We start from the raw sequence: 16642 nt of genomic DNA on the forward strand, positions 1-16642 counted from the left end.
TGTCAGAGGTGGGACTTGTCCCTATGCCTCAACGGGAGACTGCGACCTCAACACAATACCTTAGACCGCTCAGCCATCCTGACCTGTGAAGCTGGCTTAGGGTTAGACTGATGATGCCTATATGCAGAATTGTTACAGCAGTAGGCAAAGAGAACATGAAGGATAGCAAGGAAAAACTTAAAAGGTGTCAAGGTTTAGACTTATGCCCCATACACACGTGCAGATAAACCTAAACACTTTCAATTTGTATGCAATCCGGCAGGCCCTTGCACTACATAGAAAAGGTAAGTCTGCAGATAATCTGCACGTGTGTACGGGGCATTAAACCTATACCTCCTTCAGAGATAGCGATCTCAACAGAGTGCCTTAAACTGCTCAGCCATCCTGATCGGTGTAGCTTAAGCTAGCCATGCACTATATGAAATATTGGGAAAAATTCTATTGTTTTGAACATTTGGCCAAATTTCTGATAGTTAGTGGATGACGAACGATAATCACTTTCAACTTTTCAGACTAGAAAAAATCGTTTGAAAATTTTGAAATACTTTTCTTGAATGAATGAATGAATGGAACGTTAGTGGCTTTCTTGCATACGATTTTTCATGCGCATGTACAAGAAAACGCCTCGAGGAGAGACCGCTCGGCCATCGTGACCTGTAAAGCTTGGCCCAGGGTTAGACTGACGACGTCCACAAGCTAATCTAATGTGCCCATAATTCTGCTAAGGCCTACATAATGAAGGTGACAGCGGTAGGCACTTTCTTGAAAGTAATCTAGAGTCCTTGAAAGGTTTACACAGTAATATTTCCTTGGGACTTTTGAGGAAAATTCTTATTACACTACTATGTGGGATATAGTTGCCAACACTTGCAGGGAGGCCACAGCGAGCTTTGAACAGTGCTCTAACCCATGGGCTATAGAGCCCTTTTTGCTGGGTGGGAACACAATTAGTTTTTTGGGCTAGAGGTTTAGCAGTAGAACATGTATGTAAGCAAAGAAGTTGGATTCTATCCCACGCCTCAAGGAGAGACTGCAGCCTTAACGCAGCGCCTTAGACCACTCAGCCATCCTGACCTGTTAGGCTTGGCTCAAGGTTAGACTGACGACGCTCACATGCTAATCTAATGTGCCAATAACTCTGCTAAGGCCATACATGCTGAAGGTTACAGCGGTAGGCAAGCGGTAGAACATGAAGTATAGTAAAGAAAAACTTAGAAGCGGGATTCGAACCCACGTTTCCAGAGGAGACTGTGACCTGAACGCAGCGCCTTAGACCGCTCGGCCATCGTGACTGGTGAAGCATACTCTTGTGTTAGACCGATGGCACTCACAGGCTAATCTAATGTGCCCATAACTCTGCTAAAGCCTACATGTCAACATGCTGGGTTCATGTTGATGTTCTTTGTTTTTTTTTGTGTTAGAGGTCTAGCCATAGCCAAGCAGTAGAACATGAATGTAAGCAAAGAAAACTGTCAGAAGTGGGATTTGAACCCACGCCTCGAGGAGAGACCGCTCGGCCATCCTGAGCTGTAAAGCTTGGCCCAGGGTTAGACTGACGACTCTCACAAGTGACACTTCCGGAGCGCCGGTTGTTACACTTTCTGCCCTGTCGGCTCTAAGGCAACGATTTCCGGGTCTCGCTGAGCAGAGGGAGGGACTCATTGTGCGGCTTCCCGCCGCTAATGAGTACATATGGGGGACGCCGAGGGTCATTGCCGGCGCCATTACTCTCCACTGAGGAAGGAGGTGGTTGAGTCTTTTGATGCAGCTCAATATTTGGAATCCAAGGATTGGAGTCAAGCTACTTGCTATTCTATGAGGACTCTGTCGCATTCTAAACCCAGGATACAGCGATATACTTTCTTTGTAAGTATTCTTTGGCATATTGGTCTTGGTGCTGTACCATTGGATCGGCAGGCTTGGAGGTTGGGGGTGGTTATTCTGAACCCACCTATCATTATTATATATTTTTTTTCTTTCCCCCACCAAAATGTTTTGATAAATCCCCTCTTCCACCTATTGGATTGCCAATGGCTGTACTATTCTCTTCTTTTTAAGGCACTGCTTTTTAGGGGTCTTTGTCACCAGTACCCCCTGACCCTACTGGGATTGCAAGTCTCTTCACCATACCGAGGGAGACCGGTTCTTTGGTCTTTCCTTCTTTTTTCTCTCCGCCACCAATATACCCAAATACTTGGATTTTGAAGATGTGGATGAACTGAGCTAAAGCAGGAAATCTGGTGGGTGATGTTTTGGTGTGCCAGTATGTGGATTACTCTCACTTCTGACCATTTTCTGTCAAACAGGTGATATAATGCATTTACACATGTCTTTTTCTCTTTGTTTGTGGTTTTTGTTTTTTTTCAGAAAGGGGATCACATCACAGATACATCCCTGATGAAGATTCAAACTTAAAAGTTCATTAAATTCAAAACACATAGGATCTATTACTCCCCCCCTTGGGAATCACACCCCAGGGTGGGAGTTGTGTACCCCCAATCATTTTCTTGTTTGCAATATTTTATTGTCTATTGCCTTGGTCCTATCTTTCCCATGACCGACTTTGGTCCCTTCCATTGTTGGCCATGGGACTGGGATGAGGTTATGTGAGCTGTTTATGTTCTGTATATTGTCCTTTTATCAATTTTGTATCGATAAATATTCATTTTTTACATAATTTGCTTTCTTCTTCTTACTTTTGATTGCCTTAAAAATCCCCCCCCCCCCCCCTAGAGGAGAACAACACATTTGTGTTATCATTGCATCCAAGGGGCCACTAGCCTGGAAGAACTGAAGAGTTTCAATAAAAAAAAAATAATCCTTTGTGCTAAGGTTTATGCATGTCTGTAAGACACTATAATTAGGGAGTATTTTTACAAGGAGTACGAAATACATGTGTGGTGTATACATGGGTAGGCTCAGATTGTTTTAAGCCATGGCCAATATTCAGCATAATTTAACAGCGCCCAATTTTTGATGCAGAGGGCTGGGCCTAATTTTCCTAAGTTGTTCCATTTTCTAAAGATGGGATTTATAGTGGGTGTGTTGAAGGTTGTGGGGGAGGTGGACATTGTTCCAATGATGGCCCGGTTGCCTACCCCTGTTTAGATTTACAGACCCATACATAATTGTCACCTAATTAAGACAATTATTGCCAGACTGGGAAACAACTATATATAGAGATATAATATATATATATATGTATATATAATACAGTGCATTGTGAAAGTATTCGGCCCCCTTGAACTTTTCAACCTTTTGCCACATTTGAGGCTTCAAACAAAGATATAAAACTGTAATTTTTTTTTTTTGAAGAATCAACAAGTGGGACACAATCATGAAGTGGAACGAAATTTATTGGATATTTCAAACTTTAACAAATAAAAAACTGAAAAATTGGGTGTGCAAAATTATTCAGCCCCTTTACTTTCAGTGCAGCAAACTCTCTCCGGAAGTTCAGTGAGGATCTCTGAATGATCCAATGTTGACCTAAATGACTAATGATGATAAATAGAATCCACCTTTGTGTAATCAAGTCTCTGTATAAATGCACCTACACTGTGATAGTCTCAGAGGTCCGTTTAAAGCGCAGAGAGCATCATGAAGAACAAGGAACACACCAGGCAGGTCCGAGATACTGTTGTAGAGAAGTTTAAAGCCGGATTTGGATACAAAAAGATTTCCCAAGCTTTAAACATCCCAAGGAGCACTGTGCAAGCGATAATATTGAAATGGAAGGAGTATCAGACCACTGCAAATCTACGAAGATCTGGCCGTCCCTCTAAACTTTCAGCTCATACAAGGGGAAGACTGATCAGAGATGCAGCCAAGAGGCCCATGATCACTCTGGATGAACTGCAGAGATCTACAGCTGAGGTGGGAGACTCTGTCCATAGGACAACAATCAGTCATATACTGCACAAATCTGGCTTTTATTGAAGAGTGGCAAGAAGAAAGCCATTTCTTAAAGATATCCATAAAAAGTGTTGTTTAAAATTTGCCACAAGCCACCTGGGAGACACACCAAACATGTGGAAGAAGGTGCTCTGGTCAGATGAAACCAAAATTTAACTTTTTGGCAACAATGCAAAACGTTATGTTTGGCATAAAAGCAACACAGCTCATCACCCTGAACACACCATCCCCACTGTCAAACATGGTGGTGGCAGCATCATGGTTTGGGCCTGCTTTTCTTCAGCAGGTACAGGGAAGATGGTTAAAATTGATGGGAAGATGGATGGAGCCAAATACAGGACCATTCTGGAAGAAAACCTGATGGAGTCTGCAAAAGACCGGAGACTGGGACGAAGATTTGTCTTCCAACAAGACAATGATCCAAAACATAAAGCAAAATCTACAATGGAATGGTTCACAAATAAACATATGCAGGTTTTAGAATGGCCAAGTCAAAGTCCAGACCTGAATCCAATCGAGAATCTGTGGAAAGAACTGAAAACTGCTGTTCACAAACGCTCTCCATCCAACCTCACTGAGCTCGAGCTGTTTTGCAAGGAGGAATGGGCAAAAATTTCAGTCTCTCGATGTGCAAAACTGATAGAGACATACCCCAAGCGACTTACAGCTGTATTCGCAGCAAAAGGTGGCGCTACAAAGTATTAACTTAAGGGGGCTGAATAATTTTTCACGCCCAATTTTTCCGTTTTTTATTTGTTAAAAAAGTTTGAAATATCCAATAAATTTTGTTCCACTTCATGATTGTATACCACTTGTTGATTCTTCAAAAAAAATTACAGTTTTATATCTTTATGTTTGAAGCCTGAAATGTGGCAAAAGGTCGAAAAGTTCAAGGGGGCCGAATACTTTCGCAATGCACTGTATATGAACAAACTTAACTGGATTGCTGGTGTTCTCTGAAAATAAGACTGACACCAGTGGGTTTACCCAGATAATCAAAGGAGAAATCACTGCCCACATCATTCAATCTCCATGGTAGGTGCTCGACCTGGCTCACCTCTGCCACATGCCAAAACAATTGAAATCAGCTGCAAACCACAGTAAAGATGCTTGAATCATTTATTCCATCGTAGTACCAAATGAGGACAGCACATGAGACACAGAGTAATGTTGTTGCTGTTAACACGTTTCACACATATACTAGCGCTTATTCATTACCCAGATATTAAAATCAAATGATAGCAGCCTGCATGTTTAGGACACAATTGGCTGCATCTTCGGTTTGCTATCTCAAGTCTCTGGACACCTTCAGATAAAGTTTGTGACTCTACCAGTCAGTGGGAGATGTTACAGCAGTTTTATGAATATCCTTTTTTTCAATTAAAACAAAACACCATTTTCAATTTTCATAAACTAGCTAGCATAATATCATACAAAAGATTGTCTAAGTGCAAGGCTTCTTCAGCACATTTTTTTAAGTAGGCTATAATACATAGTGAATCATGAACACCCCAAAAGTATCTCAAGCTGGGAGATAGGCTTGTTATTTATTTCACATGAGCAGTCCATCTGTAGCAAGGCAGTACATTTGTAACTTGGCAGTCTTTTGTAATGTCCTGTAATCTCTATAATGACAGTGGTAAGAGATTATTTAAGGTATAAACATTTTTAGATAGATTTTAAAAGCTGGTTGTGGGTTGGGGAAGGAGGACGGTGGTACAGGTGCAGACCTCCATAAGCTTTTATGTAGCTATTGTCTTCACTGGTGAGAGGCATAGGGGCCATTTATAACAAGAGAGGAGACCATTCATTTAAATAGCGCTCCACTGGCTTTGAGAAAAGAGCTTTGGCCGTACATCTCCTTTCACACATGTGAACTGTTTTATCTTCTAAAATATGTACAAGTCTGTTCAGCAAGCATTGTGAATTTTTTTTTACTGTATTTCTCCCATACTGCTTGACAGACGAGTGACCACTTTGTTTCTATCCTCATCTTTGCAGTTTCCTGTGTCACTGCTTGACCTTCATCCTGTTTATTGTATGGACGAAAATGTCTGGTTGATGTCAAAGGTGAATGGGCAGACTGGTTTGAGATGATAGAAAGGCAACAGTAACCCAAATAACCACTCGTTACAACCAAGGAATGCAGAATATCATTTCTGAATGCACAACACATCGGACCTTGAAGCAGATGGGCTACAGCAGCAGAAGACCACACCGGGTGCCACTCCTGTCAGCTAAGAAAAGAAAACTGAGGCTACAATTTGCACAGGTTCACCAAAATTATACAATAAAAGATTGGAAAAATGTTGCCTGGTCTGAGGAGTCTCGATTTCAGCTGCGACATTCAAATGGTAGGGTCAGAATTTAGTGTAGACTATATGAAAGCATGGATCCAACCTGCCTTGTATAAACGGTTCAGGCTGGTGGTGGTGGTGTAATGGTGTGGGGGATATTTTCTTGGCACACTTTGGGCTCCTTAGTACCAATTCAGCATCATTTAAACACCACGGCCTACCTGAGTATTGTTGCTGACCATGTCCATCCCTTTATGACTACAGTGTACCCATCTTCTGATGGCTCCTTCCAGCAGGATAATGCTCCATTCCACAAAGCTCAAATCATCTCACCACTGGTTTCTTGAACATGACAATGAGATCACTGTACTTCAATGGCCTCCACACTCACCACATCTCATCCAATAGAGCACCTTTGGGATGTGATGAAATGGGAGATTCAGAGCGTTGTTGGGCAGCCGACAAATCTGCAGCAGCTGGGTGATGCTATCATGTCAATATGGACCAAAATCTTGTTTCCAACACCTTGTTGAATCTATGCCACAAAGAGTTAAGGCAGTTCTGAAGGCAAAAGGGGTCCAACCCGGTACTAGAAAGGTGTACCTAATAAAAGTGGCCGGTGAGTGTATTTATTGCAGCTTTATATACATTTTTGGATCCTGGATCTGTGCTCTACCTTATTTCGATTTTTCATGTTTAAAGGCTGTACTTCAGGATATATAAAACACACTTTCAAAATAGAACTAAAGACAAATTGTATCTTTTCATTTCGGAGTAAAGTGGGGTACACACTATAATAAAAATCGGGTGAACGATCATCCGGTTATCCTCGTTGTTTCACAGCAAATTAGAACCGATGAATGAAAATTGGTATGAAAATTCTCGTACGACAAAGGCTTTATTCTTGTTGTTTATTGTTTCTGATCATGTGCAGTCTTTCTCTTCTGATTTTTTTTGTACAAAATTCGTATGAGAACGGTACACATTCAACGAAAATTGTTTGTTTTTTACCGTACGAAATTTATTTTTTGGAGTTTGTCCTTTCGAGAATTTTCGTACGAAAATTCTGAATCGGCTGTAGAAAGTTGTGTAGACACTATACGAAAATTGTACAAAAATTCTTTGTACGAAAAAGTTCACCTGATTTTTTTATAGTGTGTCCATGGGGCCTTTAGGGTCAGATCGTTTTTCTTTTACATCTGTTCCCCTTGGGGGGGATTTCCCTTCACTTCCTGTCCCATAGCAAAACTTAAAGCGAGAGAAAATCCCTCCAAAGTGAGGGAATCTCTGGTTATTATCAGAACTAGTGTCCCCATTGAAAGATTTCCCCTCTGTTAGTGTTCTGGGGACAACCCCAAATTTGGGATTTTCTATTATTTTAACTTTTGATAATAATGATAAACAGGACAAATAGAGAAGATGAACCTCCTAAGGCTAAGAGCCGGTCCACACTGCCGCGACTTGTCAGGCGACTTGTCACGCTCCCTCGCGGTCCATTGACCGCTACAGGACCCGTTCTAATAGGAGCGACACAAGTCGCTCCGACTTAGAAAAAGGGTCCTGTACTACTTCGGGGCGACCTCGGAGCGACTTGCATAGACTTCCAATATGTGAAGTCCCTGCAAGTGGCGCCGAAGTCGTGGTGCATGGTAATGCACAGGTCGCCCCCGAAGTAGCAAGGAGTCGTGTCACCTTAGTGTGAACTGACTCTTAGTTCACATATAGCTGTGTGAGTGGGCACAGCAGCTCATTTATTTGAATTGGCTTCTGTACCTGCTGAAAACTCAGGAAAAAAAGTCTCTGCACCTTTTCAAAATTGGAGTTACACTGAAATTGCATGGTGCTATTACACCATGAGGTTTCATGCACCATGCTATTAGGAATTATTGGCACCCCAGTGCGTCTGCAAACGAGTAACGTGTTTTTGCCTGCAGATGCAGCAACGTGTGCAATTTACACACATTCCTTCACCCACATAAGTGTGAACCTAGCCTAACGAGGAGAAAGACAGCAATAAAAACTGACAAGTGTTCTAATCCCTCTCCACTCAAAAGATAAATGTTTTGGCTTTTGTTACACTTACCAACCTAAGGAACGGAAGCTTTTACCCCCTTAATGACCAGGGCATTTTTTTGTAATATGGCACTGCGATATTTTAACTGACAATCGCGCCGTCGTGCCACACTTTACACAAATATGTAATTTTTTTCCCCACAAATAGAGGTTTCTTTTGGTGGTATTTGATCACCTCTGTGATTTTTATTTTTTGTGCTGTAAACAAAAAAAGAGCGACAATTCTGAAAAAAAAAAAAAAAAAGAAAAAAACCAAAACAAATTTTTTTACTTTCTGTTATAAAACATTCCCAATAAAAAAAATGAAAAACATCACATTTTTTTCATCAATTTAGGCCAATATGTATTCTTCCACATATTTCTGGTAAAAAAAAATCCCAATAAGTGTATATTAATTGGTTTGCGCAAGAGTTATCGCGTCTACAAACTAGGAGATAGATTTATGTGATTTCTATTTATTTTCTACTAGTAATGGCGGCGATCAGCGATTTTTAGCGGGACTGCGACATTGCGGTGGACAGATCTGACACCTAACTGATACTTTTGAGGGGACCAGTGACACAGTAATTAGTGCTAAAAATATGCACTAATACTGTACCAAAGACACTGGCAGGGAAGGGTTTAACACCAGGGGCGATCAAAGGGCTAAGTGTGCTCCTAGGGGGTGCTTTCTAACTGTATGGGGGTGGTGCTCACTGAATGAACACAGAGACCTGTGTTCCTAAATAAAAGGAATGCAGGGTCCCTGTGCTCATCTCTGACAGAACAGCGGTCTGTCTTGTTTACATAGGCAGACGTCCGTTCTGTTTTCATGGGGAACGATCGCGGGTGGCCAATTCTCCTCTGGCCAATCGGTGTGTGTGGTGCGCCCCCCCCCCCCCCAATATCGGTTACACAAAGTGATGTACAGGTATGTCATTTCACGCAATAAAGCCGACCTGCGGCTGTAAAACTACAGTGGCTGGTCGGCAAGTGGTTAAGAGCCATTAGATAAATTGTTAAACCTATGAACCTCATCACCTCCATTATTGCAGGTCTGGCATGAAGTGTGGAGGAGATATTATGGTGGCTCTCTGAGTGGCACCAGTATGTGAAATTACAATTCCCATTATGGGAATGGGAATTGTAGCTGTAAATGGGCATGTTTCCATGTAAACATTGCCATTCAATTGCTTGTGTTTAAGCCCACATCATCCTCATATTAGAATGAAGCAGTGACAGTGGGTAGTTCAGACCAGGAGTCTGAGACTTCTCGGTCCACCCACTACATAATAATGTCCCCGCTCACTGATTAGGATTTCCCACTGCCTGCATAACTAGGTTATAAAAGAACACATTTGTTTGATTGAGTAGGAACCGTTCTACAGATGGCAAACACAATACTGCCTGCAGCTTTAATATAACAAAAAAAAAAAAGAAAGAAAAAGAAAAACCCTTAATCACATTTTCACAAATCCTATCTTTTTGGCATGCACTGCGTAAAGCTGGCAATACACTGTTAGCTTTTCTTTATATTAGTTGAGCAGGGGAGCCTACGCGATGATCAGCGTATAGCCACCTTAATGTGCATTATCACGCTTGTTAATGTGTGTTTAAATTTGCACCCTCAGCTAGAATGAGCACAGAATTTCCTCGATCAGCTGATCGATTAGCACTGAACCCGGAAGTGCTTGTAGCTAAGTGCTTTCACGTTCACTACCCTTGGTAAGATACAGGAAACCAATTTTCCTCTCCCTTCCACCACTGATGGACATCCCCTCTCTTGCTTTGCAGTGTGCTATTTAAAAAACAAGCTTACAATAGGGGGGGGGGGAGTACAAGGATGGTTTCTTCAGTGTGTTGCCAATCCTTCAATGCCCAAACTGACTGGTGGTGGCTTCAAGTCCAAACTGTACAGTTTGACTCCAGAAATGGGAAAGTGAAGACATGGACTACAAAAAATGGGCAGTTTTGGGACTTTAGATGAGTGTTAGGACTGCAAGATACACAGGATGCCTTGTTGTTGGCCTTGCAGCTTATACATGCGTTTACAAATGTGTGTTAACTAAACTCCTGTTTTTAACCTATATTGTTAGACAGGTTTATTTGGTTTGTTAGCAGACAGGTGGGTAAGTATCTCAAACTAGGGATCGGCTGTTTTCCACACACCTTCTTTAATCCGCCTTGCTTTTCAATTTGATTATACACAGGGATGGAGACGCTGAGCAGTGCTCGCCAGTTTCTCATCTAAAGTCCCAAAACTGCCCATTTTTTGTACCTATTAGGGATGGAGATGATTGCTTTACAGGTGGGTGTCTCACTCAAAGTCCCCTTTTGCCTTTACCATCTATACTAAAGGGATGGGGTGTGTGTTTCCTAGCTGATCACATTTAGTTTGCACCCTATGGCTACTACATAGCCATTAGCTTTTCATTGCCAGTCATGGATTGGAGCAGGTTGGGGGAGGATTGGGCGATCTCCAATCCCATCTGTTTCCCATCCATCCATTAGCATCATGTACTTCCTTTGTGAAGACACTCAGACACTAAGGTTGAGCAGTGTTATTTAGTGTTAGGAGTGCAAGATACACAAGATGCCTTGTTGTTGGCATTGCAGCTTATACATGCATTTGCAAATGTGTGTTAACTAAACTCCTGTTTTTAACCTATATTGTTAGACAGGTTTATTTGGTTGTTAGCAGACTGGTGGGTAAGTATCTCAAACTAGGGACCAGCTGTTTTCCACACACCTTCTTTAATCCCCCTTGCTTTTCAATGTGAAGACATTGACTATTCTGTGCTATCTGGCAGCTTCAGCTGTGCTTTAGCACATTGAAAAAACTTGGTGGGTAAAACAATGAACGCATAAAAATGAGGGGAAAAATCCCTTCAATTAATGCACAAATATTCACAAATTTTCACCAAACTTGTCATCAGTTGGAATATAAAGATCACCAAGTATGATCCGAAGAAAGATTAGGTCCAATATTCTGTCATTTCAAAGAGGTAGTGAAACACGTCGGTCCGCCGGGCAATCTCCTGAGCCGTTTCTCCCACTTTGTTAGTTAGGTGAGGGTTGAGGTAGCGGTTCATGAGAAGAAGCTCCAGGATCTGGCGGCTATCTCTGTTGGCAGCAGCCAGGTGTAAAGGGGTGAGGGAGCCCTCAGTTTGTGCGTTGATATCCGCTCCATGCTGAAGTAGGAAAGATGCAATAGCAGTGTTGTTCCATTTGCAGGCGCTGTGCAGTGGGGTCCATCCATCCAGTGTGACAGCATGTATGTTTGCTCCCTTTGCAATCAACTCCCGTACGACATCTAGGTGACCGTTGTAGGAGGCTCTGTGCAGTGGTGTATACAGATCTTCATCAGTTACGTTCACAAACTCTGGGTGGGTTGCAAGAACTCTCTGGACGGTTTCCAGCTAGAGAACAGAATTAACATATGTGAATAAGAGACATGCAAGTCGTAGAAAAACTGGATTTGAACACATTTGATTTGATGTTCAATGAATTTTCTATATAGTTATCTGTATTGATGGTAAATTAATCAGGAAGATCTCTACCTAGAACTATGATAAAGGATCTAACGCAGTGTTTCTCAACTCCGGTCCTCAGGGCACACTAACAGGCCAGATTTTAAGTATTAACTTGGGCAGATGCAGACTAGAATACTGCAATCACTGAGCAGCAAATTATACCACCTGTGATGTATTTCAGTTTTCTTGCAAATCTGGCCTGTTAGTGTGCCCTGAGGACCGGAGTTGAGAAACATTGATCTAACTTCAACAAATTAAGGGGCCAGTTTAGGCAGTCTTGTTTGCTTCAGAACTACTTTTCTCCCTCATAGAGATTTAAGGACAGGCAAAAGCCTCTTGATGCTTTTTAACTGCATAAATTATTGTTCATTTCAGAAGAATCTAAAACAGATGTCAAAAGCATGCTGCCATTGCCCACAGTGGCCCATCAACACAGGTCCAATGGCCAATTTCCCTTGTTTAAAACATCCATCGCTAGGTTGCTTGTACCTTTATGGAAACCTCTCGACTATCTGAGCATATTACACTTATCTACAAATGGCTTCATCTAAGCTATCTATACTGGAAGAGGAGGGTCTATGTTGACAGGCTTTTGTTCACTTCAATTAGGTTTTGCATTCCCCTGCGGGAATGCAAACCTTGCTTGAAGCAGATCAAATGCAGGTCAGATCCACCTGTCAAATAATTGTGAATAATTTCAGCAGCATCTGACACAGATGTCAAACTAATGCCATCGACACAAGCCTGAAATAAAAAAAAAAAAAAAAAAACTGTCTGGGAAAATGTTCTAAAGACAATTATCAAACACCATTGACCAAAGGGGTGTACCTCAGTAGCTGCCAGGCAGGCCCGTCACGTCAAGGCAGGCAAAACAAGCAATTGCTTGGGGCCTTGAGCTGGCCTGGGGCCCCAAGACCCAAGACATGGACTGACATTATCCCAAAACACAAACGCCGCGGCCGCGCCTCACACACGCAGGCTGGCCTCACACACGCAGGCCGGCCTCACACACGCAGGCCGGCCTCACACACGCAGGCCGGCCTCACACACGCAGGCCGGCCTCACACACACAGGCGGCCTGTGACAAGCCGGCGGGTGGGCGCACAGCCGAGGAGCGGCATGACGTCACGCTGCGCCGGCTTGCTAGGGGGAGAGTGCGCGGCGGCGCGCATTTGCGCAGTGCGCACCAGCCCCACCCCAGCCTAGGCGGCCTAAAGCACGTGCGGGAGTGGCGCCACCCCACCAGGCCCGCGAACTTCGCCAGAGAGAGAGACACCACGAGTCATCACATTCTCCTCACACACGTGGACCAGACCAGGCCAGCGACAGGTATGAGCACACTGACAGTCTGTCACTCCATTTTTTCGTGCAAAAATTGGACCAATTGGGAACAATACCTACATGTTAACAGACAGCTGGATAGTCCCATAGCATAAGAAAAAAGTCCCCCTGGTATCATTTAGGGCACATGGTGGGGGAACGGGAGGGGCGATAATATCTGGCAACTTGTTGTATAGGGGTCACTTAAGTTTAATGAAAAATATAAAGCTGTATAAGATGATCAGAGATCTTAGTGGATACCAGTCTGCCTTTTTTATTTTTTTATTTATATAAAGTGTGGGTGAACTTAAACTGTATGGCTATGCTGTGGTTCCTGTAGGCTTTGCGTGTGTGCGGGGGGGCCTCCATGTCCATTTTGCTTGGGGCCCCCAAATTCCTTCAAACGGCCCTGCTGCCAGGGTTGCCATCCATTAGTTTCAGTTTAAACTATTTGATCAACTTCTCCATTCACTTGAACTTGCCGCCTCAGAGAACCATCTGTGCCCTAATCTAAAAAATGGCATTTCATAAATCTCATACATTGTGTGAAGTTATCAGTATTATGAACATATTTTCATGCATTTGCCAACTTTTTTACTTGGGGGGGAATAAGAGCCTCACAGCAACACTTTGAACATTTAGTGGACTGGGAGGGGGGACAATGGAAGAAGAAAAAAAAAATCCTTAGTATAGGTTTCCCCAAGAGCAGTGAGGCCAAGAACTGATAGAGCAACCCTTTCGGATTTAATTAGTGCAACCAAAAGAAAGATGTTAGTGCAGGTCAAGTCTTTATCTACAACTTCCACTAAACTGTAAAGAATAAAAAGTAAGGGTGCTGGAGACTCATATTTCGTCAATGTTACAATTAGGTAGGGAAAACACTTCATAAAGTGACATGATATATCCCCCAAGAGAGATCTCCATAGTCATTTGGCTGCTTCTCAGGCAGAAGGAACCTTGGTGAACAGCATGGCTTCCTTGCCACTGTTCTCAATAGGAGAGCAGTGCCCACAGGCAGAGTAATGAACGTTGGGGGTCATACAACTATTTCTGGAGAGGCTTTCCATGTACAATACTGGAACTAACTGTGGGTGCACAGCCATTGTAACGTGGCCCAAACTAAATAGCAAATATCTACTTCAGGTAGGGAAAGATACAAAACTATGTTTTACAGTTAAAAAAAAAAAAAAGGATGTTCACATTTTTCCATACCCTGTTATTTTCTGCAGCGAACAGCAGCAAGTCTCTAGGATTATTTTGGAGCTGGGCTTCCTGCGTCTCGTACCATTCCTCGGTCTTCTCCTCATCATCGTCATCAGACTCTCCAGGCCACTGGCTCTGGGTTCCCGTTGGAATCAAGTGTCTGTGGGTTTCCAGAAGTTCCAGCTGATTGAAGTCATCAGGAAAGTGATCGAGTTTCTCCTGGGCTTCGAGGTCGTCCTCTAAACTCTCTATGACCTTGCCCTGGACGGGGATGGAAGGATCCTCCTGCAAACTGGTCATCTAAAGACCACAGCAAAATGAGAATTGTTAATATGATTGTTCAGCTCTTTGAAGCTGGTCACACGCATTACAATTTAACGGTGCAATATCCTTTGGATTTACTAAGTGACAGCTATGTATGTAGAACTTCTGTTCCCGACCGCCCAGGCGGTCCTAACAGAAGTGGGAGCAGGTACCTGTCAAAATCAATTACCCGCTCCTCAAAAGTGCCAATTCTTCAAGAGGAGCGGGGGACGAGTCCTTAAAGCCGAGTTCCGGCCTCAAAAATGACTTTGGGCCATCCGCTTGCTAACATTCACCTGAAAAAGAAATGGATAATGACGATTTTTTTTTCTTTACTTACCTAGTGATTGAAGAAAATATACTTACCTTTCTTCCACCTCCTCCCTCGGCGGTCGCGGCCCGCGCCGTCACTTCCTGCTTGCATTGATTCCTGGGAGCTAAACGTCATCGCTCCCAGGAATCAATGCGCCTGCACCGGCCCCGCTCGTCACTTCCGGTGCAGGTGCGTCATTCCCTGCTAAACAGCTTCTGGGCATGCCCAGAAGCTGTGCAGGGATGACGCGCCTGCCCCGGAAGTGACGAGCGGGGCCGGTGCAGGGCATTGTGGGACCGAAGAGGACACGGAAGAGGGATGCTCCGGCTTCAGCTGCCCACACCTGAGATGGCAGCACTGGACAAGACATTTTCAAGGTAAGTATTTCTTCTAAAAGGTAAGTGCGACCCAGGACAGTTCAGAGGCTATCCATTGTGGAATGCACTAGCCCTGACTGTCCCGGGGGTATTTTTATTGAAAAATAGTTTCCGAGGCCGGAACTCCGCTTTAAAGCGTAAGTTCCCCTTTTGGGTGGAGCTCAGCTTTAATCCTTGCACGACAAAACAGTAATCTTGGTAAATGCAATTGATATTGTACAGCTGGATTATAAAAAAAGTGTGTATAATGTTATACAGCAGGGGTTTCCAAACTTTTTGGTATGGGGGCCTCTTCCTAGATTTTACAAATATTTGCAGGTTAAAAAAAAATCTTAAACCCCAATCAGTGCACAATGAGGATAAAATACTGACCTTAGCTGCGGGCCTGATAAAAAAACGTAGCAGCAGGCCAGATGTGGCCCGTGAGGCATCATTTGGTGACCCCCTGGTATACAGAACAAGTGCCACTAAAAAGCGCTGGACAGTAAGCAGAAACTATTGGAAGTGGCTACATTCTTTTTCAATGGTCCAACTGTATGTAGTAACATGACCACCCTCTAGATGGCACCACATAACCATTATTACTACATCCTTTCCTATTAAAGAGGTTGTAAACTCTTTTTTTATTTTCTTTTTTCTTACTTACCCTGCAAGAGAAACACATAATGAGCTAGTATGCGATGCATACTAGCTCATTATGAAATACTTACCTTAGAACGAGCCCCCGCCGTGCCGTCCGCTTAGCTGGATGACGGGCGACATGTCTAGTCGCCCGTCTTCCGGGATCGCGGCATCCGGCCATCTGATTGGCCGGAGCCGCGGTGACGTCACTCCCGCGCGCGCGCGCAGGAGCCGACAGTCACGGCACGGAGTTCTGAAGGAACGGCACGAGCGGCCGTTCCTTCAGTGCGCCTGCGCCAGTGACGTCACTGGATGCTTCTAAGGTAAATATCTCCTAAACGGTACATGTTTAGGAGATATTTACAGTACCTATAGGTAAGCCTTATTATAGGCTTACCTATAGGTACAAGTTGTAGAGGAGGGTTTACTTCCTCTTTAAGCTTTACGATTTATAAAATGCAGGTTCTAGTCCTGTGAATTTACTGCTGTTCTAACAAGTGGTTGATAAATACAATACTGCCTGAATAAACAGGACCAAACAGGCCTACATTATTAAAGGCATAATAAACCCTCAGGTTTTAAAGGGATTGTAAAGATTGTTTTTTTTTTTTTTAACCACTTGCCTCTCAAGCTAATTCGGACAATTCTCTCCTACATTGCTAGAAAATTACTCTTGACCCCCAAACATGAATATATATATATACATAC

General features: G+C 43.2%; 1 protein-coding gene across 1 annotated transcript in view; it reads right to left on the reverse strand.

Annotated features, from left to right (window-relative positions):
• Positions 1–11135: 11135 nt before the first annotated feature.
• ANKRD49 (ankyrin repeat domain 49) overlaps positions 11136–16642 on the reverse strand; it is a 29901-nt gene continuing 24394 nt past the window's right edge. The window contains exons 2-3 of the mRNA XM_082247220.1: positions 14330–14620; positions 11136–11683 (exon numbers count right to left, since the gene is read on the reverse strand). Coding sequence (XP_082103346.1) covers positions 11240–11683; positions 14330–14620 — 735 coding nt within the window. The 3' untranslated portion in view covers positions 11136–11239. The remainder of the gene's footprint in view (positions 11684–14329; positions 14621–16642) is intronic.

The sequence above is a fragment of the Pelophylax lessonae genome (genome assembly GCF_965119305.1).
Source record: "Pelophylax lessonae genome assembly, chromosome: 2".
In the NCBI taxonomy this organism is placed as follows: domain Eukaryota; kingdom Metazoa; phylum Chordata; class Amphibia; order Anura; family Ranidae; genus Pelophylax; species Pelophylax lessonae.